This window comes from Pyrus communis, chromosome 13, assembly GCF_963583255.1.
Source record: "Pyrus communis chromosome 13, drPyrComm1.1, whole genome shotgun sequence".
In the NCBI taxonomy this organism is placed as follows: domain Eukaryota; kingdom Viridiplantae; phylum Streptophyta; class Magnoliopsida; order Rosales; family Rosaceae; genus Pyrus; species Pyrus communis.
The window spans coordinates 3944201-3956615 of NC_084815.1; the positions used below are offsets into that span (position 1 = coordinate 3944201).

Genomic DNA, 12415 nt, shown 5'->3' on the forward strand with positions numbered 1-12415 from the left:
CTTGTCCATGGACTTGCTGCTCCAACATTCGACAAAGTAATAGATCTTAGTAAACACACAGTATCGAGGACTCTAGATGTCTAAGTTTTCCTTCTTCCGTTTCTTCCTCGTTCTTGTTTTCTCAGGTTTGCTTGGTTTGTCCAATCGCATTGTTTCAGTTTTTTTCCATTTTTTTTTCCTTATGTATATTTGATTCAAATTTCAAAGTGCATGTATTAATCTGTTTAATTTTAATAATTTTGCAGTTGTTTTGCATTGTGGAAATGTGCCTCAAGCTTATGCACAAAAAAGATGTGAAGAAAAGTTGTATGAGAGTGAACATTACTGGATTGCAAGGTGAAGTGTTGGTATAAACACCATGATCTAGGATCCCAATGCATTGCCAATGTTGTTGTAACTGATTATGATTGTTTTTGCTTCTTCGATTGTCAGTGATTCATTTGAGCGATACACAAGAAATTAAGTTGCCGATCGATTTTGTTTACGATGAATAATTTTAGCTATTGGCCAAAATGTATGTGATGATGTTTTCGTTTTTTCAAATTATATGGTGATCAAGTGGATTCATAATTGATAATTATATAGTGATTCATATTCATGTGGCGCACATGGTACCGCTTACGAAATGTTTGGTTTCACTCACATTTTTTATTTTTGAACTTTGTGGTCAGCGTAAACGACAAATGTGTTTTGATTTGGCTTGATCCATTAATTCACTTTGTTGGTATATTTAACCAATTACCAAATCCTTAAAACTTGGGATCACATGAGATGTCAAACATGGACAATTGATAATGTTGCTCGTAGCATGAACCATATGAAATGTTTGGTTTCACTCGCATTGTTTTTGTGAGGTGAAACAGTAGCGATTTTATTGATAGTTATTTAGTACAATCTTTAAAGATAACATCTCAAATAATATCTGGAGCATCATCAAACCAAACAAATCCGACTCATGGACTAGGGCCAACTTAGCTATAATCCATATGTCGTGACATTTGCACTACGTCGGACATGTACAATATGAGGCTAGACAAAGATCTCAAACTAGATTTCACATCACACTCCAATATGATACAATCAAGTTGCTTCGCTGGGATCAAACAAACCACCTCCCTTGCTACCAAAATCTCTGCTAAGAATGAAGTTGCAACATTGGAGATTCTAAGACAAAAGTACCAACAAACTTCCCTGAATGATTACTTATCACACTGCCAAGACCTCTCAAACATCCCTCCGCATTGAAACCACCATTATGTTGAGTTTCAACCAGCCAAGAGGTGGTTAGGACCAGACTGAAAGAAAAGAAAGAGGCTTAGACAATGACTTTGGTTGCACTTGAAAAAAATCCGGGAGACAAGTAGACGCCAATTGAGCTAATTACAAGCACATCAAATGCCATTAAAAAACATCAATAGGGTATCAGTCTTAGTCTGGAGCCATTGAGATATCATCTGCAACATCCAGTCACACAAGGACAATAAAGAAATAGGAAACGAGCTGATCTGAAGGGGCAGGCAAAAAGCACACCCTTGATAGACGAACACTTAACTAGCTAATACGTGTGGCACCGACTATGAATAGGAACCGCAAAATAAACAAGTAGTGTCCAACACCAAATCCTTTTTCACTAAATTCTCACATGTAGGAGGATATTTGAGCATGCCTTCCTTAGACAAATTTCAGTGTGACCCGCAATTCTGGCCTTCCGAATTGTTGCATTCCAAAGAGGGTGAGGTCATTAGAAAGAGATGAAGAACCAGTGACATGGAGCTTCCGGACCACTTTATAAGCACTTTTAACTGAGAACTTACCTTTAGAATATAAGTGATGATCTTTTGGTCCAAACAAAGAGTTAATAACATGCCTTTTCCAGCTTGTAGTATCGTTATCGATCAGAGAAAAGACAAATGAAAATAAAACTTAAGGGAAGGGAGTAAAGTTTAAACTCAAAACACAAGGTGTTGAACAAAATATGTATCACTCAAGCAATTCACCACTTTATAAAATTGAGTCATGTAATTATTAAGGGTGGTCGCATTTTCCGCTCGACTAATAGTGGCAACAGAAGATCAGTGCTAGCAACCATGGTCCAAACCTGCTCGTCATGCAGTGTCTCCCTCTGAAGATGAGGGTTGGAAAAAGCCGAAGAGTAATACATCTCAAACTCAGAAAAACAAACATCCATGTTAGTATACATCCGACGTGAAGAAGGGTGGTAGCAACGGTACCCTTTCTGATATAGTCCATACCCCATAAAAACACAATGGATGGCACATGGGTCAAGTTTTGTCCGTTGATTTTTATGTAGATGAACAAAGGCAACATATCCAAAAACTCACAGTGGGAGCACTAAAACAGACAGAAGAGGCAAGAACTTGCAAAGGTGTATCAAAGTTCAATACTTTAGATGGCATGCGGTTGATAAGGTAAGTAGCAGTCTGAAGAGCAACATCCTAAGGGGAGCGGGGAACATTCGCCCCAATCAATAGCGATTGAGCTGTTTCTAATAGATGGGGATTTTTGCGCTCAGTCACCTCATTCTATTGAGGAGTCTGAGGACAAGTAGTCTCGTGGAGGATTCCGTGATTAGTTAAATAATGTGTAAAATCATTATTAACATATTCACCGCCATTATCAAAACGCAAAATCCGGATTGTAGTAGAATATTGTGTCTGAACCTTGGTGTGGAATATCTTAAACGCCAGAAACACATCACTTTTATGCTTAAGAAGGTATAACCATGTTATCCGTATGCAATCATCTATGAAAGTTACAAACCACCTAATACCAGATGAAGTAGTAATCGTAGATGGTCCCCAAACATCCAAATGAACAAGATCAAAAGGAATAACACTTTTATTATAATTCAACAGATAAGAAACACGGTGACTCTTGGCAAGTATGCAAGTTTCACATTTAAAGTCTGAAATCGAACAGCCAACAAATAAATCCAGAAACATATGCTGTTAATAACTGAAAGACAGATGGCCCAAATGGTGATGCCATAACCATATTTGACGCCACTTATGATTAACGGCTCCTTGGGCGAGATTGACCCATCCTGTACTGACATTGTCCACAAAATAAAGATCCCCCCTCTTAGTACCATGACCAATTATCTCCTTCGTGAGAATATCCTGAATAATACAAAACTTCGGATACAATAGTACCCAAAAGTTCAATTGCTCAGTAGCTTGGCCAGGATACATCATTTTATGCTTTAGTGAAGGTACAAGTAGTGTATGTAGCAAAGAGAGGGTAGGCGTGAGGTGTACAGTGCCAGTGCCAGTTACCGGTGAGGTGACACCATTAGCATTAGTATCATATCGTCGAAGTGGAACAGTATCACAAGCTAAATAAGTGGGGCCATAGGTCATATGGTCTGTGGCACCGGAGTCAATTATCCAACTGGACTGAGTATCACCATTATTCATATTAAAAGCATAACCACAGTTACCTGAGGACTCCAGAGGCATGTCGGAAGAACTCGAAACAGGAGGAGGATTCATGGTAGGGTTGGTTAGGGTAGTAATGTTTAGGGTTGTAGTGTTTAGTATAAGGGTAGGATCAGTTAGGATGAGATTGTTTTCACCGTGGAGTGGTGGTAAGTTCTCCATGGGAGGGCCGAGTTTGCTTGAAGGAGCGGGCAGAGCAGAAATCCTGGGATCTCTGCTATGATACCATGCTAATTAAAGCTTATCTTTGGGGCTTAATTTTCTGATATTATTCTTCTTACCAAGGAGGAAGATATATAATGTACAAGAGTGTTTTACAAGGAAAGAAACATCAGATAACCTAATTACAATCTGATTACAAGGACTCAAATAGGTAACTAAACTAATTACAAAAAATCAACTCTCCAACACTCACCCCGTGATGCAAAGATCAACACTCATCTTCACCACTATGATAGAGGGCTACTTGTTGAATGCATAACTAAATTTACTACGTAGTTGTTGGCCTCTAAAATACCAAAATAAGATAGCTTCAATTCTCAATCAATAAGAAACCAAGAAATATTTGGAATTTGCAATGTAAGCTTTTTTGGTCAAAGTAGCCTTTTATATTCATGAAGGGCAGAAACCCTGAATCAAATACAAAGGGGAAGTTTATCACTAAACAAATTTGGTTCACATGCATGTACGCAAGTAATTTTATGAATTAAATCAATAAGATCTTTTAACAAATTAAATAGATTATTTGAATGTAGCTAGGATTTTAGTACAAGGAAATATTATAATCTCAAAATACTCGTTCAATAATAATCCCCTCCCTCCCTATATATTGTCCATAGACCCTTGTAATTTACCATCCCACAAAGTGAAATACAAATACTTTATTAGCTAATAAAAACAAGTGCTAGAGATGTCTAAATTTTCATTCGTCCATTTCATTCTCCTTGTTCTTATTTTCTCAGGTATGTTTGGCTTATCCTTTGTAGTTGTTTTGGCGTTTTGTTTGTTTTCTTTTGGGTTTATGATAATTTCAAAATCATTATTTTCTTGCATATGTTGGTTAAAAGTGCTTCCTACAACTTTATCTCAAGTATTTACATTAACATGTTACAGACTGGCTATAGTGATTTGTCGATACAACAAATGTTAAATCCCAAAATTATTTTCGAAGTCAGTTTAATATGACGCTTTCAACAATACTAGCTAGTTTAACCAGTGTATTTGAGATGCATGACTTTAAATAGTTAAAGAAACATGAACGTAATCTTCGTACTCTATAACCCATCTCTTACCCCCTTTTCCTTTTTCTTCAATTAAGTTAGGAGCTAGAGCTAAATAACACACACAAAAACCATTTTATATTTTATCACACTCTATAAATTAAATTAAAATTTGGTTTATATTTGTGAAAAACAAAACTTATTTGCGCTTATTCAAATGTCTTATAATTTTGTAGTTACCTTTAAGCATGGAAACCTGCGACAAGCTTACGCACAAAAGAGATGCCAAGAGCTACTGTATAAAAGCAAATGCACGTTATTGGATTGCGGGAAGAAGTGCTTTAACAAACACCATGACCAAGGACATACATGCATTGCGAACCCTGCAGGCACTGACTACGCTTGTTATTGCATCTATAATTGTTGATGTCTCCGCTGCTGTGGTACTTCTTTTGGTCCTGATGTACTCTCTTATGGTATATTCAGGCTATAATATAAAATAAAGTCCAGCTTCGTTTAACGATGGAATAATCTACATATTGTAAAAGAGAGGCAATTGGCCAAAATTACAATAAGATTTTCTTTTTACCATAGCCTTTCTTCAAAATTGGTGGTCAACACATAGTTGTATGATTTCAATATACCTTTTACACTATATTCTCTATCATTGACGTGGCAGGAGCTCCTATGGGCTGAAACATCTAAAACCACAAATATTCCACCTACACAAAAACCAAGAAATCAAAATCTCTGCCAAAATTTCCCAAATTTCTTTTCTTGGTAACCGTAGGCTCAACTTCTCAAAATTATTATTAAAATTTACAATTTCTTCATGTTTCACTGCTGAACGATCAAAGAGCCCTATCACACTAGCAAAACTAATGTAGCCATGGTGATGAAATGTGTTTATATGTGACATGAAGAATGCATAGTAGTGGTGGGGGATCCAATATTTTAACACAAAGTGGTCCTAATATAAAAGTTCAAAGACAATAATAATACTGAGAAATTAAACAATAGATTACAAACCTTTCATTCATAAGCTTTGTACAAACAACACTACAAGCTACAAAGACTAAATTTTTATCCATGATGAGGTCTCATTCTCTGAAAACGTATCATGATAGTTTCATTGTTAATATAAGAAAAAACATATCGATGATGATTTTAAACTATCCAAAATTGGAGTTGAACTATCACTGATCGATGATGATTTCACTTGTAATATCATTTCATACTTCTAATTTCTACACATCAATTAATCAAAAAAAAAAAAAAAAAAAAACCATGTCAATTGATGAAGCTAAAAAAATAGATAAGTTAAATTACATATGATCCAAACAATATAAAAATGTTACAACAAATTAACAATAACTAGTTCATTATGAATTTAAATTTTTCATCCCATACACATCAATTTTAACATCCTCTATGATTAATTTGGATAGGTGGAGGCGTGAAGCAGCTGGTGGTGGCCTAGTGATCAATTGGGTGGTGTTAGAAGAAAAATGGAATTATAATTGAGAATTACCCAATTCGAGAAAGTGAATGCAAAATGGGATTGGGTGGAGAATATACTCTCTTGATCTCCTTCACGTTGCTTAATAAGACTTGTTTTTAATAATTTTATTTTAAATGGTTTGACTCAAAATGACGTTGTTTTGGCCAAGTCTTTTTTAAAAATGAATAGTATTCTCCTTCGATAATCATTTGGAGAACCTACAACCACCGGTCTGCCATTTCACTATTCCCCTCAACCAGATGCCCAAAATTGGGTGGTCTCGGAGGTCCTTGGAGGTATCCACTGTATATAGACAATGATATAGTAGATACTAGGCTATTTAAAAGAGTAATTCCTAATTTGGTAAGTGCCGAAGAGAATGTGTCTTTGCTTCAAGTGCCTTATTCTAGATTAGGCATATACGACAGATCAAAGTTTGGATTCTTCTAGTTCTCCCGGTCCTGATGACTTCAATGGCTATTTATATGTTGTATATGTTGGAATACAATTGGTCTAAATATAGTTGTGGCTATTTAAAAAAATTTCATTTCAATTCCACAGTAATTCCGTTCTACAACTCTGGCCAATTGTCTTCAAAATCATCACTTGCATTCTTACCGACAAGTTGGGCATGATTGCTTCCAGGATTGTATCCCCTCAACAACATGTTTTTCTTAAAGATCGAACCATCTTAGATGACACTATTCTCACTTCTGGGTGCACGAATGTCCTTGATAAACGATGTGCATGAGGTACAGTCAAATTTGATATTCAAAAGGCTTTTGACACTTTAGACTGGTCTTTTTTGCTACGTGTTTTAAAAGCTTTTCGTTTCTCCCATGTATTCGATAATTGGGTGGAGTAAATTCTACGATATGCTTATCTATCTTTATTAGTTAATGGTTAAGTTTCTAGTCTTTTCTCTTGTTAAAGAGGTGTTCGACAGGGTGATCCTTTGTCTTCTCTGCTATTTTGTCGATGCTAATTTCATCTGGTGAGTTGGTTTCCATGGCTGCCTAACGGGGTCTATGTGCCCCTTCTCATGTCTTATTTACTGATGCTATTGTGATATTTTTGTGTGGTACCCGCGCTGATCTGAGACGCATTATGAGATTTATTACGGAATATGAGTTTTACTCAGGTCAGGTAATCAACAAATCAAAATCTTTGGTTTTCTTTGGTAAAATATGTTCAACCAAGGCAGAGATCTGTCAGAAATCTTCTTGGTATCGGAGTGGATTCTTTCCCATTCAAATATTTGGGTGTTTCCATCTTTCAAGGTTGGTCTAAGCGGAGTTACTTTGAGGACATTGCAGATAAAGTAAAATGTAAACTCTTAACTTGGAAGGGTCTTATGCTTTCTTAAGTGGGTCGGTTACAATTTATCACGTCTTTCATCCAAATCATTCTAATATATAGTTTTCAAGTATCGCTTGGCCCAGTCTTCTTTTAAATCAAGTCTAATGTTGGATAATGATTTTTTTTCTGGTTAAGTGATCAAGACTCTCGTGGTACTCTTCTAATTTCTTGACATGTTTGTTGTCACCTAAAGCGCCTTAGTGGCTCAGGGTTAAAAGATTTGGTGGTGCTGTATCGTTCATTAGTTTTAAAGCGTTGTTGGGATATGGTGGATTCTTCCTCTCTAGTGGTATTTTCATGTGTGCTTGCTTCTTGCATAGATGCTTGATTTCTCTTTTCACTTTTAAATATCATCATTGTGGCTGGGTTTTAAAAAAGTTATCTCTATTATCTTTTCACGTCTACTTGGATTGTGGGTGATGGTTTTCAAGTTTCTTTTTGGCCAGATAATTGGTTGGGCATGTCCTTGATTTTCTATATGACATCCATAATGCTCTTGCTCATATGGTTAGAGTCTAGTAAGAGACTTTATATGCGGTTTTGATTGGGAATTAATGTCGGATTTCACTGCTAATTTTCCTAAAGTTACTACTTGAATTACAACTAATCCTCTTACATTGTAGGCATTTTAGACTCTTTATGTTAGTCTGGCTCTCTCTGGTATTCTCAAAGCTAAAGAGACTTATTCTCTCTTGCTCAACTTTGATAGCCAAGTGGTTGGGGGGAGAGTTATTTGGTCTCATCGAATTTGAACAAGGTAAAGCCTAACTATTTGGAAAGTCTTACATGATTGTCTCCTCACTGATACGATGCTACAATATATGAGAATTTCGATGGTTTCTCGTTGCTCGTTTTGTAATTCAGTGTTGAGTCTCTCACACATTTTTTGGAATGTTCTTGGACTGCGGGTCTTTGGTTTTGGTTGTTGGAGCTTTTATGTCGTCCCTTTCTAGTGGTCCAATCAGTGTTATAGGTTTTTTTGAAAATTTTTATTGCTACTTTTTGCTGGTTCTACTAAAAAACTGTTGATTATATAGCAGATTGTAGTTTGATATGGGGCATTTGGTTTCTTCATATCAAATTCAGTTCGAGGGCAAGCCTGCTTCCCTTGATTATGCAAAGTGCTGGCTAGCGGCTTGATTTCATGACTCTCGTGTTTTTCGAGTGGTTGTTCCTCTTCTTTAGAGTTCCCTATTTTCTTAATATTGGATATCTCGCCTCTTTCTATTGTGGTTCTATCCTCTATTCCAATCATTCGGAGGTTGTCAATGGTTTGGTGGCTCAAGGTTATTATCGATGAGTCTTGTGCCAACGTATATGCTGGATTTGTGGGGATATTTCACTCATCGGAGGGTGGGACACTTGGTGCTTTTACATCAAACACAAAATTTGTAAGTTCAGTTTCTGCAAAAATTCTTGCTTTCATTGAGGCCTTACGTATAATTTGGGTTAGAGATTGAAAACATTTATGAATTGAAACAGACTCCATGTTGGTTAATTGCATTCCACTCAAACTTCTTGATTCCCCATGATTTTTCCTAGACCAACGTTATGAACGCATAATTAAATTGACCATTCGGAACCAACGTTATGAACGCATAATTAAATTGACCATTCGGTTTTGTCCTCCATAAAATATCAAAACAAGATAGCCTGTATTCTTAATCAATATGAACCAAGAAATGTTTGGACTTTGCAATTTTAATTGTAAGGCATTTTTTGGGGGGTCAAAATAGCTTTACATTCATGAAAGGCAGAAACCCATAACTAAATACAAAGAGAAACTTTATCACTACTATTAGTCCAAGTTCAGTTCACATGCATGTACGCAAGTAATTTTATGAATTAAATCAATAAATACTTGAGACAAATTAAATAGATTATTTGAATAATGCTAGTCTTTAGTATAAGGAAACATTATAATCTCAATTCGTTGAATAAAAATCCCCACCCTCCCTATATATTCCTTGTCCACCGACATTTGTAATCTACCATCCCACAAAGTGAAATACAGATATTGTGGTACCTAACAAAGGCATATATAGTGCTATAGATGTCTAAATTTTCATTCTTCCATTTCTTCTTCCGTATTCTTGTCTTCTCAGGTTTGTTGGCTTATCCTTTGTCGTCGTTGGTGTTTTTGTTTGGGTTAATGATTTAAAAAACATTATTTTCGTGCACATGTTGATTCAAAGTTTTCATACAAAAGTTTTATCTCAAATATTAACATTAATATGTAACAACTAGCTATATGTAGTATTTTGTTAGTTTAGCTAAGAAATCACTAATGAAACCCTCGATCGTGGTTTAGCCTATCCATGTATCTTTATTCTTTAATTAGGTTAAGTACTAGGGTCTTTGTGGAACACTCTTTCTGCTTCACAATTTTATTTTATTACGTCTTATAAATTAAAAATCCAGTTTATATTTTGTGAGATACGAAATTTGTTTGCATTTATTCAACTGTTTGATAATTTTGCGGTTGCTTTTAACAATGGAAACCTGCCACAAGCTTACGCACAAAAGAGATGCCAAGAGCTAGTATCCAAGCAATATCACATTATCGGATTGCGGGGAGAAGTGCTTTAAGAAACACAATGACCTTTCTTTTGGTATACTGAGGCTAAAAGAGAAAATAAAGCCTAACTTCTATTAACGGTAGAATAATCTACACATATTTAAAGAGAAGCAATTGCCGAAATTAATATAATTTTTTTTTTTTTTTACATAGTCCTTCTCTAATAAAAAGAGATAGTTGTTAACGTCACTTCTAAAATGCTATCATGCACTTCTCTGTGTATATTTTGCCTCGTGTTTTCTTAAAAACGAAGATTAAAATGACATTTCTAGGATGGCTGTAAAAATTTCCTTTAGTTATTGGCTTGATTTTTCCATAATGCCCTATATACTCTATACAAAATTTAATTTTACCTTCTACTACACTATTTTCTTTATCAATTTACCCTTTGCATCATCTTTTATGTTTTAATAAACCTCATTAGTTACCACTTACTACTACGGTCTAGTGGTATTCGCCGAGCGCCTAGCCGCCTAGGCCGATTTTTAGAACACTGCTAAATACAACAGAGAGATTGACGTGTACAAATTTAGTTCACAGACACTACTCAATTTGTGGATCACCAATTAATTTCATTAGCTCCTAACATGCATATATTACTTATATACCAAATTCAGAAACCTAGGTGACACCTAAGATTTGGAAATAATACAAAAGTTCCCGAACTTACCATATAGAATAATAGGGTCAGCATAATATTTGAGAGCGATGAAAAAATTCAAAAGGACATACAAATTTAAATTAAACACGCATAACATATGCATTAAGCTTATTGGTAATTGTTCATCCATAACAAGAAATAAAAAGGAAAAAAAACCTTGAACATAATCCAACAGCCTTAATTCGCTGCGCCCAAAGCCCTCCCAATTTCGAAAGAAACAAAAGCATCGATGCAAGCATACTTGATTTGCTCAAGTGAAAGGGACGGCTTATCCCAGTGACTCATTGTAATAGTCTTTGGCTTTTGAAAATCCTGCCCTAGAACATCTGCTGCCATGTCCTTTAGCCCTATTCTCCGCTGCACACTCAAGCCATACCTTCTCGCCTCCAATTCCCTAAGATCGACATACTTTGCTACCGCAAGGCCATACTCAAGGCAAAGCTTTCGAACATCGTCCTTGATCCCAACCCCGACGAAGGTAAAGTCCGGATCCGCTAGAAAGTTGAAAAGACACCTGGGGATTCCCGGGGTATGAAGCAACTGAAATATGAGGCAGCGGTGCCCAACACACAATTGTAGGGTTGCGACCGGGTTGTTCACACCGCGAGTGAAACTGGGACGCCACTCAACATCGAGTCCAACGATGAGTTTGTGAAGGCGGTAACGGTGTAGGTATCGGGTTTTGTTGATCCAGTACTTGACCTTGGATGGAGTGTGCGTGACTAGGGTGTCGATGTAGTCGTCGAAGAAATCTACTCTGTAAATGCTGTGCGTGTCGTAGCCCAACTCGCAGTCTGTGATGCTGATAGACATGGCTACGGTTTGGAAAGAAGAAGAAGATGGTGTGGAGAAGTTTTGAACGGTTTGGGAACTTTATGAAGATTACAGCAAAGACGCAAGAGGTCTGACGATGAATGATGTGTTGGATAGTGGGCAACTTGCAAATGCTTTCGGCTAGACAAAAATCCAAACAACTTTTGGTTATAAAAAATTATAAAGAAAGAAGGTGGACAACACCTTTCCTTGTTTTGGGGAGGAAAAAAGGGAAAAGAATTTTTGTTCCCTTCAACACCCGTGGGTGTTGGTTTAAGAAAGGAAGGGGTTTTTGCCTTTGCAGAAAAATATAGAGAAGAAGAAAAAGCTCAATGCTCTGCTGAAAAAGAAAAGGAGCTGCAAAGAGAGAGAAGAGAAGCTGCTGCTTCATTCGGTTAGTAATCATCTACCAAAGTAGTTATTGTTGTAATAGCTTTGAGCTATATGTATAGAGAAGAAATTATTCATTATATTTCTCCCTCTATTTGTTTTTTTGGTGTGTGAGAGCTTTTGGGGTGTATTGGGTTAATTGGGTTGTGAGATTGCCAACACTTTGTAAACTCCCATTTGGTTGATAGTAGATTATTGGGTGAGCTCCTACTGCTCCGAGGACGTACTCCAGTTACACTGACTGTGGAGGAATCTCGTTAAAATCCTTGTGTCTTTTATATTTTGTTCTTGCATTTTCATTTGATAAAATTTCCTGTGGGTTAGCTTGAGTTGGTTCCATTTAGTTTGATGCTATCCTAGCACAACAGAATGATGGACAGCGGTAAAAGTGGGGTTTTATAGGGGTGATTAACTGACGTACGTTTCGCTTCTTTC

General features: G+C 36.4%; 1 protein-coding gene across 1 annotated transcript; it reads right to left on the reverse strand.

Moving 5' to 3' along the window:
- Window positions 1-10954: 10954 nt before the first annotated feature.
- On the reverse strand, window positions 10955-11590 carry LOC137713440 (3'-5' exonuclease-like). The gene has a single exon (XM_068452735.1). It carries the CDS (start codon window positions 11588-11590, stop codon window positions 10955-10957), a length of 636 nt encoding a protein of 211 aa, XP_068308836.1.
- Between the last annotated feature and the right edge of the window lie 825 nt (window positions 11591-12415).